The 13518-nt window shown below is 38.3% G+C and overlaps 1 protein-coding gene across 3 annotated transcripts in view; it reads right to left on the bottom strand.

Moving 5' to 3' along the window:
• Positions 1-13518, bottom strand: part of EED (embryonic ectoderm development) — a 38022-nt gene that overhangs the window by 13221 nt on the left and 11283 nt on the right. For 2 of the 3 annotated variants that reach the window (XM_024255853.2, XM_002822322.4), the window contains exons 4-8: positions 11169-11234; positions 9935-10060; positions 8856-8937; positions 2158-2249; positions 220-353 (exon numbers count right to left, since the gene is read on the bottom strand). In XM_024255853.2, coding sequence (XP_024111621.1) covers positions 220-353; positions 2158-2249; positions 8856-8937; positions 9935-10060; positions 11169-11234 — 500 coding nt within the window. The remainder of the gene's footprint in view (positions 1-219; positions 354-2157; positions 2250-8855; positions 8938-9934; positions 10061-11168; positions 11235-13518) is intronic. The other variant, XM_009246918.3, reaches the window with a different exon arrangement.

The raw sequence follows: 13518 nt of genomic DNA, 5'->3' as shown, positions 1-13518 counted from the left end.
ACAACACAATTTAAAGGGGATATTGAAAACTAAGCCAGAAACACGGCAAATAAAGGACTTCTTAAAGGGGTGAATTTTACGGTATGTAAATTATCCCTTAAAGTTAAAAGAAGGTCTTCTAAACTCAATGTTGGGGCTTATATAGCAATTTTGGGAAAAAATAAAACATATATTCAACAGCACAACATAGCAAATTGTTTCAAATACCACAACTGTTACCTGTTAGTTTTATTTGGATTATAATCGTAAGATTCCTTAATTGCATTCATCATTCTCTTTGAATTGATCCTCCAAAGTTTAAGAGAATGATCCATACCACAGGACATTATTTTTTCACCCAAAAGATCATAATCCTGTATGTAAAACCAAAAAGTTTTATATAAATTACAGCTCCAAATTATATTTATCCAATTTTCGCCTAATGTGCAACATAGTGAAAACTGTATTTCAAATCACAATACAAACTACATTTTGGGTTTCATCTAAATAGGCCATAAATCAGAGTTTACTACTTTCAAGATTTACAGTTTTAATTAGTTTGTCAACATCGGAATATATGAGCATTTACAATGTATAAATCAAGAAAAAATTACTTAGTTTTATCTATTCAATTACACTAAAATATTTATTTTGCTTATTTTGAAGGTAAATTGAATACTAAGGTAAAATAATTATTCTGACACAAAGAGCTGAATAGTGATATTACTTTTCCTATCCAACCTCAACCAACGAATGAAACTGACACGTGCATGTGAAAATACATGAATCCTTAAAGAGCTGACATTTTACTTTATAATTCTAAGTCAATATATTTTGAAGTTAGTTTTAGAGTTCACTTTTAAGTGAATTTTTAAAAGTCTAATAAAAAACAGATTTTAACTTTTTTCATTTGCTGTTTACTAATTTTTAACAGGCATGTAACAGATCATCTATTGTAACAACCTCATTTCATAGGCAGACACTAGAGATGCTATTTAATTTAGCAAAAGGCACATAATGAGTAATGAAAATCTCATACACCTATCCACCTATCGGTGAACTCCTGTATTACACAGAAGAGCTATATACTGTCTCCTGCTCTCATTCTAAGAAATAACAGTAGAGAGTTCTATTGAAGGAGTATATTTTCCTTACTAACCTAGATATTATATGTTAATCCAGCCTTTGAATTAATTATGAGCACCATTTTATAAGAGCCTAAGAACTTTAGGCTTGATGTTTATTGAATTCACAGTTGTGGTACTTCTAATTACCTGTCAACAGCAACAAGACATCCTTCGAGACAATACCACTAATTTGGAGTTATTAATAAAGAACAGTTCACTTGGCTTTTACACACATAAAGCCAGATGTAGAATGCTACTGCAACTTTTAGGAAATCCAAGTTGACAAGGTATTCGAAGGAAGGTATGATTCTCACAAAGGAATACAAACCTCAACATAGGAATATTTTAGTACCTTCAACTAAAATGTTACATGCTGTAAAATATGCTGCCCCTTTACATAGTTTAATGGAAAATAACCTAAGAGGTGTGAAATTACTACAGGAATCAAATGAGCTAAATATGGAACATAAACGAAAATAATGTTAAAATCTGAAACCTAACTAAAAACACTTGTATAATAGACCAATGGATTACAATACATCAATATAAAGGTGGTATTTATCTTTAAACTGGTCTTGTGTTATACTACGCCACCCAAAGAGAATAGCTAGAAATAAGTTACCTAAAACAGTGTGAGCACAATAAAACACTTCCAAAAAGCAAAAAACTTATGTTTCAACTTCAAACAAAAGATGGAAAAGCACTTTAATGGCTACATAGTTTAATTTTTTTTTCTTTAATAACTGCGAAACAGCAAAACAAACATTAACTTAGTGATTTTAGATTAAAAGGAAAGGAGCAAGATCATACTGCTCTCAGAAGACTCCAGGGATTGGTATAAAGTGCAAGTAATTTAAAAAATAAATAAATAAATATAGTCTTTACTTGTTTTATTCCTTCATTTGGAGATTAAAATCTTCTATGTCAAACGTAAGTGAATGTCTGCCTGACAGGCTACATAAAACACACTTTCTTATAAGGAAAGAGTTCCATGGAGACTGTTCACAGCTATGTAAACCTGAAAGTCATTGCCCTGCAGTTTTCAACTTACAGCACTTAGAACTTCATCTCTGTGCCCTTCTACGCCTCCAAATATTGCCACCAGAGTGTCCGTTTGGATATTCCATAATCGTAAAGCATGATCTAGTATAAACATACAAAAATTAGGCGAATTTTTTTTATTTACTGTGAACTTTCAACATCTTGTGAAAGAAAAACTACTAAAGTCTAGATGTAAGTTATGCACAGTAAAGCCTAAATATGGAATCCATATTATATAGCAACTTAAAATGTTTACATCAGATGTAGAATTAGCTAGGTAAGTGCCATAGTTTGAATAGGTCCCCCCAAAAGCATGTGCTAGAAACTCAATCCCCAATGCAATAGTGGTGTGAGCTGGGGCCTAATGGGAGGTATTTAGGTCATGGGGGCTCCATCCTCACAAATGGATTAATACTGATTATAAAAGGGCCTGAGGCTATAAATTCAATCTCTTGCTTCCTCACACCCTCTCCTGCCCTTTTGCTGAGACGATTCAGCATGTTCTCTCACCAGATGCTGGCACCATGCTCTTGGACTTCCCAGTCTCCAGAACCAGGAGCCAAATAAATTTTTGTTCATTATAAATCACCCAGTCAGCCACGCACAGTGGCTCATGCTTGTAACCCCAGCACTTCAGAAGGCCAAGATGTGAGGACTGCTTAAGCCCAGGAGTTTGAGACTAGCCCTAGCAATATAGCAAGACCCTGTCTCAACAAAAAATTTTAAAATTAGTGAAGCCTGAGCAATAGGAAAGAAATTAATTAATGAATCCATCAGTCAGTCACCTAGTCTGTGGTATTCTGTTACAGCAGCACAAAATGGACTCAGAATGTTGGTACTCAGAAACGGGACTATTGCTATAAATACCTGAAAATGTGGAAATGACTTTGGAACTGGGTAATGAGGAGAGGCTGGAAGAATCTGGAGGAGCAGGCTAGAAAAAGCCTATATTGCTGTGAGTGGAGCATTGAGGGTAATTCCAGTGAGGGCTGAAAAGAAGACAAGAGCTGCAGGGAGAGCCTTTATCTTCTTAAGGATTACTTAAGTGGCTGTGATCAGAATGTTGGCAGAACAATGTTGGTCTCAGACAGAATGAGGCTGGTCTCATTCAATGAGGTTGGTCTCATTCAATGAGGTCTCAGACAGAAATGAGAAGGTATCGGAAAATGGAATAAGAGCTATCCCTGTTGGCAGGGTGTGATGGTTCATGCCTGTAACCCCAGCACTTTGAGATTGAGGCAGGAGGATCACGTGAGGCCAGGAATTCAAGACCAGCCTGGGTAACACAGTGAGACCCAATCCCCACAGAAAATAAATTAGCCAGGTGTGGTGGGGTGTACCTGCAGTCCTAGCTACTTGGGGGACTGAGGCAAGAGGATCAATTGAGCCTAGGAGTTTTGGGCTGCAGTGAGCTATGATCATGCCACTGCACTGCCTGGGTGACAGAGACCAACCCTGTCTTTAAAAAATAAAAATAAAAAGCCAGGCCAGGTGCAGTAACTCATGCCTGTAATTCCAGCAGCATGGGAGGCTGAGGTGGGTGGACACCTGAGCTCAGGAATTCGAGACTAGCCTGGGCAACATGGTGAAACCCCATCTCTACAAAAAATACAAAAACTAGCGGGGTGTGATGGCATGTGCCTGTAGTCCCAGCTACTCGGGAGGCTGAGGTGGAAGGATCACTGGCATGGTGCCGGCATCTGGTGAGGGCCTTCATGCTGAATCGTCTCATAGCAAAAAGGCAGGAGAGGGGGTGAGGGAGCAGAGGTTGTGCCACTGCACTCCAGCCTGGGTGACAAGAATGAGACCTTGCCTCAAAAAAATAAATTAAATAAATAAAAGTCATCCTTGCCATACAGTTGTGAAGAACTTGGCAGGACTGTGTCCATGCCCTAGGACTTTGTGGAATGCAGAAGTTAAGAGCAATGAATCCAATACCTGGCAGAAGAAATATCTGAGCATCAAAGCATTCACAGTGATGCATGGCTTCTTCTACCTGCTTATCATAAAATGAGAAATGATCTAAAGGTGAAATTTGTAATTAAAAAGGAAAGCAAAACATAAACATTTATAAACTCTCAGCCTGGCCACGTAAATAAAAAAAGCAGGCTGGGTGTGGTGGCTCACATCTGTAATCCCAACACTTTCGAAGGCTGAGGTGGAAGGATCATTTGAGCCCAGAAGTTCAAGATCAGCCTGGGCAACATACCAAGTCCTTGTCTCTTCAAAGAATACATAAAATAAAAAAGCATGTTTGGGAGAGAATATTAAGGATGTAGCTAAGTGACTAATTGCTAAGGAGATTAATAGGGAAGAGAAGGCAGGTTCTATTCACCAAGACAATGGGATAATGACCACAAAGGCACTTCAGAGATCTTCAAGACACAGCTAGGACCTTGAGGGCAAGGTTTCCAGAGTAGCACCCGTGGGACCTCTACATTCACTGTCCAGGGCCACTTCAGCACTTTGCTCCCCCTATTCCAAGGCAGTGCTCTTTGGTCACCCCATAGCTTGAAGGGGCTCAAGTATGGCTCAGGCCATAGCTTCTGAAGGTACAAGCAGCAAATCTTGGCAGTGTCCCTGTGGTGTTAAGTCTGCAGATGCAGAGAATGCAGGAACTGTGGAGGCACGGCTTCCTCTCTAGATTTCAAAAAACATCACAAACAGCCTGGGGCTCCAGGCAGAAACTTTTCAGAAGGGCAGAGCCACAAAGCAGTTCCCACTACAGCAACACCTGGTGGAGCCATGGGGAAAAAGCCATCACCCAAATCCCAGAACTGCTGAGCTACCAGGGCACACCACCAGCCTGCAAGAGCTGCAGGCACCCGACTCCAACTCATAAGATGCTATGTGGGCTGCACATGGCAAACCCATAAGGATGGGGCTGCCCAAGGCCTCTGGGGCCCAAACCCCACACCCAGCATGCCCAGAAGGCAAAACATGGAGCCAAGGAAGATTATTCTGGTGCCTTGGATTTAATCTTGTTTGTTCTGTTGGGTTTTGGACTTACTTGGGACCAGTTACCCTTATTCTTGCCTATCTCTCCTTTTTGGAAGGGACTGTCTATCCTATGCTTATCCTACCACTGTATTTTGAAAATAGATAAGATGCCTGATTTCACAGACCCACAGATGGAGAATTTACCTCAGGAGGAATCCTGCCTTGAGTCTCACCCATATATGATTGAGGATTTGAATTTTGGGGGTTAGGGGCAGAATGCTACAGCTTAAATGAGCCCCCAAAAAGCATGTTGGGAAACTTAATCCCAATGCAGCAGTGTTGGGAGATGAGACCTAATGAGAAGCATTAGGTCATGAGACTGCCACTCTTATGAATGAATTAATTCCAATTATATATAAAAAAAAGAGGCTTCAAGTTCAATTTCTTGTTCTTACTCTCTAATGCCAGGTTAAAATGGACTAAGACAGTAAGTTCAGAAATATTTATGTGGTCTGAAAAATATTTTAAGCATATTTATCTCAAATAACTTTCTTTAAATAACCTAATTTGATGGAAATATACTTTTGAAATAAAATACAGATTTGACACAAGCAATTTTATTCCACAGAACAAGATACTAGCTTTTCCCTTCACCACACTCACATTAAAAAATTGAAAGAGGACTGAGATTTATGATTTTTACAGTAAGCCAAAAACATAACTACATATATCATGCACAATTTTATAGAATGACAGTCCTTCTTCAAAAATTATGCAGCTATAATTTGAGCAATGTTATATTAAACATTAATAAAGAATGTACAGCAGGCCAGGTGCAGTAGCTCACACCTGTAATCCCAGCACTTTGGGAGGCCAAGGTGTGAGGATCTTTTGAGGCCAGGAGTTTGAGACCAGGTTGGACAACATAATGAAACCACATCTCTACAAAAAAATTTTAAAAAATTAGCCAGGCATGGTAGTGTGCACATGTAGTCCCAGCTACTCAGAAGGATGAGGTGGGAACATTGCTTGAGGCCAGGAGTTCAAGGCTACAGTGAGCTGTGATCACATCACTCTACTATAGCCTGGTTGACAGAGTGAGATCCTGTCTCTAAAACAGTATTTAAAAAAAAGAAAGAATGTAAAGCAAAGACACGTCATGTAAGCTTGAAATGTAACAATGTTCATTCTGTCTGTGAATATAAATCCATCACATAAACACCCCAGAGGAAGTAATACATGTGAAAATTAACAGTGCTGTAAAAATGATTCCTTGATTTCAACTTTGTACAAGCTTTTGTATAAACATTTTTCTTGGGGATACATATGTACACCCCCACCCACACAACCCTAAGATATACATACATATGTAAACACCTAGGATTAGTGACTCTATAACATTTTGAGGAACTGCCAGATTGTTTTTCAAAGTAGTTACATTTTACATTCCCACCAGGAGTGTCTGAGAGGGCTCTGATTTCTTCTTGTGCCAGTCAATCCTTGTTAGTATCTAACGTTTTTATTATAGCCACCCTAAGTAGGTGTGAAGTGGTATTTCATTGTGGTTTTGATTAGTATTTCCGTAATGATTAATATGTTAAACATCTTTTCATGTGCTCAGTGGCCATCTGTGTATGCTCTGTGAAGAAATGTCATTCAGAACTTTTGGCCATTTTTAAATTGGGCTGTCTTTTTATTGTTGAGCTATAAAAATTCTTGTTACACGTCCCTTATTAGCTGGGAATCGTGGCTCATGCCTGTAATCCCAGCATTTTAGGAGGCCGAGGTAGGAGGACTGCTTGAGGCCAGGAGTTTGAGACCAGTCTAGGTAACACAGGGAGACCTCGTCTCCACAAAAACATTTTTTACAAAATTAGCCAGGTGTGGCGGCACGTGCCTGTAGTCCTAATTACTTGGGAGGCTGAGGCAGGTAGATCACTTGAGCCCAGGAGGTTGAGGCTATAGTGAGCCATGATCACGCCACTGCACTCCAACCTGGGTGACTGGGTGAGACCATGTCTCCAAAAACAAAAAATAAAAATCAAATTCCTTTATTGGAATGATTTATAAATATTTTTTCTCCTTTTGGGTAGGCTTTTTTACCTTCTTGATAGTATCACTTGCAGCAAAATTCTTATTCATGCTCAAACTTCTGATTTTTTAAAATGCTCTTACTGCACAATAGGGGAAGACCAGGGTTAAAAGTTGTGATATTGGGCTGGGCGCAGTGGCTCATGCCTGTAATCCCAGCACTTTGGGAGGCCGATGTGGGTGGACCACCTGAGGTCAGGAGTTTGAGACCAGCCTGGCCAACATGGAGAAACCTCATCTCTACTAAAAATACAAAAAACTAGCCAGGCATGGTAGAGGGCGCCTGTAATCCCAGCTACTCGGGAGGGTCAGGCAGGAGAATCACCTGAACCCAGGAGGCAGAGGTTGCAGTGAGCCAAGATAGAGCCATTGCACTCCAGCCTGGGCGCCAAAGCAAGACTCTGTCTCAAAAATAAATAAATAAATAAATAGAGGCAGGACGTGGTGGCTCACACCTGTAATCTCAGAATTTCAGGAGGCTGAGACAGGTGGATCAGCTGAGGTCAGGAGTTCAAGACCAGCCTAACCAATGTGGAGAAACCGTATCTCTACTAAAAATACAAAAATTAGCCAGGCATGGTGGTATATGCCTGTAATCCCAGCTACTCGAGAGGCTGAGACAGGAGAATCTCTTGAACCCGGGAGGCAGAGGTTGCAGTCAGCCGAGATTGCACCATTGCGCTCCAGCCTGGGCAACAAGAGCGCAACTTTGTCTCAAAAAAAAAAACAAAGAAAAGAGAAAAAAAAGTTGTAATATTTAGAACAAGTGAGGCATTATGGCCTATACACTTGTTCAGAAATATCTGAGCCCCAATTAGTGTTATCAAGAGACAAGAAAAAGTAATCAACTCTTCCTAGAGGTAGTGATTTCCAAAATGCAATGCTTTCCCTTTATGGGAATATTTCAAATAACTTATCCTGAAAAACTTAGCATTTTTAAGAAATTCTATAGGAAATCCTTTATAAAACAAAAGCTTTTTTAAAAAATAAAAAAGCAATATGAATTTTCATATATAGTATTTATTATCACATGATTGGACAGAATGATTTGGATATGCTAACATAGCCTGGGATTTTCCTACTAAAATTTACTGTTATAACCTTTTTTTTAATTTGGCTTTATTTCCTTAGAGCACTATCTGTCCACACATTGGGGCCTACTGGAGGGTAGAGGGTGGGAGCAGTGAGAAGATCAGGAAAAATAACTAACAGATACTAGACTTAAAATAAAACAGGACCTGTTAACCTAAGTAAAAGAGAGGCTCTCTAAAATAAAAGATGTTTATATGGAAATAAAGCACTGCAATGAGAATGTGCATGCCAAAGTAAACTATGTGTGTTTTCCGAGAGGTAAAGGAAAGACAGAGGTTTTTAAAGAAAAAAATGAGAAGGATTACATAATTGTTTTGAAATAAGATTGGCCACAAAATCAGTAACAAGGGTGATGCCAGTCTCAGGATGGAGAGGCACTTACTGGCACTATTTTCTGTGTAAGGTTGTGATGGCCTTTGTGCAAGGCTGTGGTTGTGTTTTTTTGTGAGTTTTTATTATCAGACATACAAGCATGTGGACTGTCTTCTCATGGTTTTTCCTATTTGTCAGGGTTTTCTTGACATTAGTGACTCCATCTTAATTCTGACAAATTGCACAGACTAAAGACACATTTGCTTCACTTACCTTTACTTACTGACAGGAGAAGATTTGGATCTCTTGGGTGGAATTTCAGCTCATTGATAGCATTTCCATGGCCAACATAGTGCTACAATAAATTTAAAACATTTCAAGTTTCCTATCTCAAAATCAGCAAATTTTTTTTCATAAATCTTTAGAGAATGTAAAAATAGTTTCACTTAAAGTAGTGGTTCTCAACCTTGGCTGCATACTAAAATCACCCAACAAACTTGAAGTGAAAAGGAAAAAAAAAAAAAAAAAAAGAGCCCAGGCACAGTGGGTGGCTCATGTCTTTAATCCAAGCACTTTGGATAGCTAAGGCAGAATCGCTTGAGGTCAGGAGTTCAAGACCAGCCAGGGCAATGCAGCAAGACCCTATCTTCATACACACACACAAAAAAATTAAAAATTGGCCCCAGCTACTTGAGAGGCTGAGGCAGGAGGATCACTTGAGCCCAGGAGACGGGCTGCAGGGAGCTATAATCATGCCACTACATTCCAGCCCAGGCAAAGGAGTGAGAACCCGTCTCAGAACAAAAAAAAAAAGCAAAAAAAAAAAAAAAGATGCTCAAACTCCACCTGCATATATTCTGATCGGATTAGCGGAGGCTCCAATATGCGTAGGGTTTTAAAGATCCTCAGGAGAGTTTGATGTGGCCCCACAGTTAAAAACAGCTGATGAAAGTGATTTGGAAAACTCGTCTTCTTATCAACTTCCTAGGCTTCACCTTTATGTTTGTTACAAGGTCCCTTTGATAACACCCCTCCAGTTTAGGTGTCTTGGAAAATGGACTCGCTCTTATTGTTCATTTAGAGCTTCTCAAAGCAAACCATGACAAGGGTGAAGGAGGGAAATTATTTAAAAAGAAAGCACTACAAATATTAACATTTTCCCACTTATTCCTTAATTTACATTACTCAAACGTGACAAAGGTCTCAAAAAACTCATCTAAAGAGATGTAAGAAAAGTAAAAATCAAATGAGAAATGTTACATTCATAACATTAGTTTTAAATTTAACATTACAGGTTTTTACAGGTGTAGATTCAAAAGAAGCAGATCTACAACTTAACCAGAAAAACCCACCTTTATACACTGCATTGTTATAGGATTTATTATCCTAATTATGCCTCTAGATCCAGCTACAGCCAGCAGAGGATGGCTCGTATTGCTATCATAGGTCCATGCACAAGTGTAAAAGTTTTCATCAGCCTAAGAAATTCCACAGTTAAGAAACATAATGTTTTTGAAAAAGAAACACGTCAATAATTATAATAGAAACTTACAAAGAACTGCTAAAGTTTTTGACACAAAAGTTCTCAATTTTCCTTATACAACCAAATATATACAATGGTGATTTGAGGTCTAAAATCCATAACAAATGATCAAACAAAATTACACTCTCTCTCCTCAATTTTGTTTACTCTTTAGCTGCTTGTACAACTACTCAACTCTGTAGTTGTAGTACCAAAATAACTGCAGACAATATACAAATGAATGGGCATGGTTGTGTTCAAAACAAAACTTTACAAAAACAGGTGGCCAACCTGCAAGCTGTAGTTTAACCTCTGCTCTATCCCCATACGTCTATAAATATCTAAAAAAGAACAATTCGGTTTTCCACTTTTTTCTTTGTGAGACAGTCTCAATACAACAACAGGTCACATTTCAATATCTTTTAGAGAAGACTGAATGTCCTTGCCTTGTCTTGTTTGCTAGGTTTTTCAAATGGATCTGGAAGAAATATCTTATTACTTAGCTTTTACCACTCTAACTCTTGGGCTTTTCAAATTTTTCTGTTTCTTTATGAACCTGTTTTGCAATATTTTATTTCCTATTTTATTTTATTTTTATATATTATATTTTATTTTTCCTAAACTTTTTTTTTCTTCCTAGGCTTCGTTGATCAAATACTTGGAATGACTACCAGTCACAACCCAAGTTCATCACTATAACTACAATGAAATGATATATTCTAGGCAAGGTCAAAGAAAAAGGTTTTAACCAGTCTTTGCTAACATTTTCTATTACTAGATTTCTAATACTCCTATCTCTATAGACATCTGCACCCAACCAGCAGCACATCCATCCCACAATGGATTTTTTTCTTTTTCTTTTTGCCTAGCTGAGTTGACACCTACCACAATGGATTTCTAAGGTTCAGGAAAACTAGATATCAGGATTCTCTTGGGTGATAGTGAAGAAATAGGTTAAGAAAGAACAATAACTTTAGGGAATTGATTAATTTATAAAAGTTCTGGTGCACTTATTGAAAATAAATTCCTTTGACTAAAGATATTAAAAACCCAGGAAAGGATACATCAGCATCCACGTAAGATTGCAACAACCGGATTTCTCCTTGTGAATGACATTCATACAAGGTAACCTAATGAAAATAAAAATACAGTAAATTTCATCTCAAGTATAGAAAACATACTCTCTCCAACCTTTAAACATATTTTAATCGCAATCATATCTTAAATATACTACAGAAACTACTGCCTTAAAATACCTCCTGTGAGCTTAAAGAAGCCATTATAAAGCTGAATGTTTTACATAATACACAGAGCATATTAAATATTGCAGTAATAGTGGTTTTGATTTCCAATCTTTTAGACTTATATTTCATCCATTCAATTGCCTAGACAACATAGCAAAACCCCATCTCTATTAAAAAATAAAAATTAGGCCGGGTGCAGTGGCTCACACCTGTAATCCCAGCATTTTGGGAGGCCAAGGCGCGTGGATCACGAGGTCAAGAGATCAAGACCATCCTGGCCAACATGGTGAAACCCTGTCTCTACCAAAAATACAAAAATTAGCTGAGCGTGGTGGCACACGCCTGTAATCCCAGCTACTCAGGAGGCTGAGGCCGGTGAATCACTTGAACCCGGGAGACGGAGGTTGCAGTGAGCCGAGATTGCACCATTGCACTCCAGCCTGGCAACAAAAGCGAAACTCTGTCTCAAAAAAAAGTAAAATAAAATAAGTCCGGACACAGTGGCTCATGTCTTTAATCCCAGCACTTTGGGAGGCCGAGGCGGGTGGATCACGAAATCAGGAGATCAAGACCATCCTGGCTAACATGGTGAAACCTCGTCTCTACTAAAAATACAAAAATTAGGTGGGTGTGGTGGCATGTGCCTGTAGTCCCAGCTACTCGGGAGGCTGAGACAGGAGAATCACTACAACCCAGGAGGCAGAAGTTGAAGTGAGCCAAGATCGCACCACTGCACTCCAGCCTGGGCAACAGAGAGACTCTGTCTCAAAAAAAAAAAAAAATAAAATAAAAAATAAAAATTCAAATAAAAATAAGTCTTTGGATAGTTTGAGTATTTACATATTAGTTACATATTTAAAAGTCTGCAATTTGCTTAATGAATTATTTTCTCATGGGTACAGATAATCAAATATTAACTTTCACATGTATGATAGCCCTTTTCATTTGTTGCATACTCTAAAATTAAAACTATACATACACCATACACAATTTTGTAATACTAAACTTTTATAAATTTATTTCCATTTTCTTTTTTTTTTGGAGACGGAGTTTCACTCTTGTCGTCCAGACTGGAGTGCAATGGCATGATTTAGGCTCACTGCAACCTCTGCCTCCCGGGTTCAAGTGATTCTCCTGCCTCAGCCTCCCATGTAGCTGAGATTACAGGCACCCACCATCACGCCCAGCTAATTTTTGTATTTTTAGTAGAGACAGGGTTTCACCACGTTGGTCAGGCTGGTCTCGAACTCCTGACCTCAGGTGATCCACCTGCCTCAGCCTCCCAAAATGCTGGGATTACAGGCGTGAGCCACTGTGCCCGGCCCCATTTTTCTTATAGCTTATAGTCAGTCACATTAGCAAAAACCTATTATTATTTTATAATAGTACTGAAGACCTCTGAAGATCCTGTATATCATCACAACCTATTAATTCATTATCTCCTCTATGTTAATGTTCAAAAAAAATTCTTTATATGGCTGCTAACTAGGTTGATTATGTCTTATGTGATAACTGTTTTCTTTTTCTTTCTTCCTTTTAAAGAAGTTCTAACAGCAGAACTTTTTATAATTCAATAAACTATATGACACCCCTTTATGTCACTTTAAATAAAAATAGGGATTCTTTTTGTTAGAAAACCTAAAACACTGCAATCAGCATACTGGAGCACAAACTATACCAATTACAATACTATCAAAGCTAAATATTAACTTAGGTTTACAGTGGTGTCTTAAAAGTGGACTCAAATTTAATTAATGGACTACATTCCCAACTAGGAAAAAAATAACCTCAACCTTTTCTTAAAACCGCAAAATTTTTCCTCTGAATTGTTGTTTTCAAAGAATCTAGGAACTAAACAACTATAAGCAGACTACATTATCTTAAAACCTACATTTGACTAAACACCAAAAACAGAAGAAAAAAAGCTATTATTTCATGTTATCAACTTCAGTGGTAACTTAAAAATATTTAGAGTTTCAATGAATTGACCTTGTCAAATAGCAAAAGGCCTAGAGCCTTACATGTCATTATAAAATTTCCTTAAAAGGCTGGACATGGTGGCTCATGACTGCAACCCCAGCTCTTTGGGAGGCCAAGGCAGGTAGACTGCTTGAGCCCAAGAGTTCAAGACCAGCATGGGCAACATGGTGAAACCCTATCTCTACAAAAA

Source organism: Pongo abelii, chromosome 9 (assembly GCF_028885655.2).
Source record: "Pongo abelii isolate AG06213 chromosome 9, NHGRI_mPonAbe1-v2.0_pri, whole genome shotgun sequence".
In the NCBI taxonomy this organism is placed as follows: domain Eukaryota; kingdom Metazoa; phylum Chordata; class Mammalia; order Primates; family Hominidae; genus Pongo; species Pongo abelii.
Note: the sequence above shows the minus strand (reverse complement) of the source record. Positions and strands in the feature narration are given on the sequence as shown.